This window comes from Penaeus vannamei, chromosome 2, assembly GCF_042767895.1.
Source record: "Penaeus vannamei isolate JL-2024 chromosome 2, ASM4276789v1, whole genome shotgun sequence".
NCBI classification, from domain to species: Eukaryota; Metazoa; Arthropoda; class Malacostraca; order Decapoda; family Penaeidae; genus Penaeus; species Penaeus vannamei.
The window spans coordinates 4706240-4708739 of NC_091550.1; the positions used below are offsets into that span (position 1 = coordinate 4706240).

Genomic DNA, 2500 nt, shown 5'->3' on the forward strand with positions numbered 1-2500 from the left:
TAGTATGTAATGTTTTTGGTTATTTTTTACATCAGGATTCCAAATGACATTCTAATGCTATAAAATCATAGGTAAGTATTGCAAGGCTAATATGGTAAATTTAAAGTATTTTAATATCCTCAAAGTTCAATATCTAAGATGATAGATTTTAACATAATAACATCATGCATAAAGATGTTTCACATTCATTCTCCAACATACTTTTATCACAAATAAGAATATATACTTGTATCACAGAAATATTTCATACAAACAAATGATTGACTTATACTTCACTTACAGTATCAGGGTATAAGTCACCAATACAAATACCACAATCTCAAGTTTTATCGCCTCTCTCAACACAACGTCACCCTAAATGAAATCAAATTACTTAAATGCGAATATGTAGTTAAATTCAACGGATTTACTTCACGCAGCTCAACACAACGGGTAAATTGTTTATCCCAGCACATACCATCTACGTGACTGGCTCATTAAATATTTCACACCTTTATAACGCGCTTCTCCGGTACTTCTGTTACCTATTACTGCTTAAATACCTACTCTGGACAACCACATATATTTAGTACAATACGGCGAGAACTGTTCATCACTAATAAGCAGGAAATCTTAGAATTACCGTATATAATCTAGGCGACTGCCATACGACACAGTAGCGAATCAAGGTCAGAGGAGCATCGCCTTGCGCAATGGTAAACAAACAAAAACAAATGACTTTCTCTCCTCTAAATACATGATTATTATTTTTAATGATTATATACATACACACACACACTCATATATATATATATATATATATATATATATATATATATATATATATATATATATGAGTGTGTGTGTGCATGTATGAATGTATATATATTATATATGTATACATGCCTATGTTAAATCGAGGCTAAGAGTAAGATTTGGATTTCAAGGCTAGACAGGACCTTTCCCACAACGGGTGATGACAGTCATAGGAAGGTCATCTGTTGACCTTATCACGTCCATTGACATGCTGGTGACAGTTATGATGAGCTTGTTCTTCATCTTAAAAAAAAGAAAAAGAAAAAAGAAATTGAGAAGAAGGAGAAGAAGAAAGCCTCGGAGAGAAAGAGAGAGATAGAGAGCAGGCGCAGAAAGGTTTCTCTCAGCGTATATAAACAAAATATTCCGAAGTGTCTAACCCAGTTCTCTCTCTCTCTCTTTCTCTCGCTCCCTATGTAAACAGCTGATTCCGAAGATGGCGACGACGAGACCGTTCGCCTTCGCCGTTCTCTTCCTCTCCTCTCCTCTCCTCGACGTCCTGGCTTCCGCGGCGACGGCAGGAGAGGCAGAAGGACTTGGCAACGGCTTCTCGAAGGAGTCGGTCGTGTCCTTCGTGGCGAGTCGAGTGAGGAGGAGTCAGGAGAGTTTGAGAGCGACGGCGACGGGGCTCCAAGATCCTCCAGGAATCAATGTAGGTTCCGTTTGCTTCTCGCTGGAAAGAGGGGACAGGAATACGTATAATAGTTTGCTAAGTTTTATTTTTTTCCCCTCTTTTCTTCATGCAGTTTGGTGTTTGCTTCGTCGTTTTCTTGCAAAACAAAGCTGAAAAGAGACACAAATGTGTACCCAGACTATATCTCTTTCTCTCTACAAACACACAGACTACGTGTCAGGCTCATTAATTATTTGACACCTTTATAACACTTCTCCGGTATTTCTGTTATTTATTGCTGCTTGCATACATACTCCGGACAATCACGTATATTTAGTACAATACGGCGAGAACTGTTCATCACAAATAAGCAGGAAATCTTAGAATTACCGTATATAATCTAGGCGACAGCCATACGACACAGTAGCGAATCGTCAGAGGAGCATCGCCTTGCGCAATGGTAAACAAACAAAAACAAATGACTTTCCTCTAAATACATAAGGTTATTATTTTCAATGATTATATACATACACACAGACTCATATATATATATATATATATATATATATATATATATATATATATATATATATATATATATATGAGTGTGAGTGTGTGTGTGTGTGTGTGCATGTATGAATATATATATACATTATATATGTATACATATCTGTGTGTTAAATCGAGAAACGCTAAGAATAAGGTTTGGATTTCAAGGCTAGACAGGACCTTTCCCACAACGGGTGATGGCAGTCATAGGAAGGTCATCTGTTGACCTTATCACGTCCATTGACATGCTGGTGACAGGTATGATGAGCTTGTTCTTCATCTTAAAAAAATAGAAAAAAGAAATTTAGAAGAAGGAGAAGAAGAAGAAAGCTTCGGAGAGAAAGAGAGAGAAAGAGAGCAGGCGCAGAAAGGTTTCTCTTAGCGTATATAAGCAAAATATCCCGAAGTGTCTGACCCAGCTGTCTCTCTCTCTCTCTGTCGCTCCCTATGTAAACAGCTGATTCCGAAGATGGCGACGACGAGACCGTTCGCCTTCGCCATTCTCTTCCTCTCCTCTCCTCTCCTCGGCGTCCTGGCTTCCGC

At 38.1% G+C, this 2500-nt stretch overlaps 1 protein-coding gene across 2 annotated transcripts in view; it reads left to right on the forward strand.

The window, feature by feature from the left end:
- The first annotated feature begins 1228 nt into the window (after nt 1–1228).
- Nucleotides 1229–2500, forward strand: part of LOC113811685 (probable glutamate receptor) — a 10636-nt gene continuing 9364 nt past the window's right edge. Inside the window, exon 1 of one of the 2 annotated variants that reach the window (XM_070127060.1) lies at nt 1229–1447. In XM_070127060.1, the coding sequence (XP_069983161.1) occupies nt 1232–1447 (216 nt within the window). In that variant the 5' untranslated portion in view covers nt 1229–1231. Of the gene's footprint in view, nt 1448–2371 lie in introns of those variants that run through there. The other variant, XM_070127052.1, reaches the window with a different exon arrangement.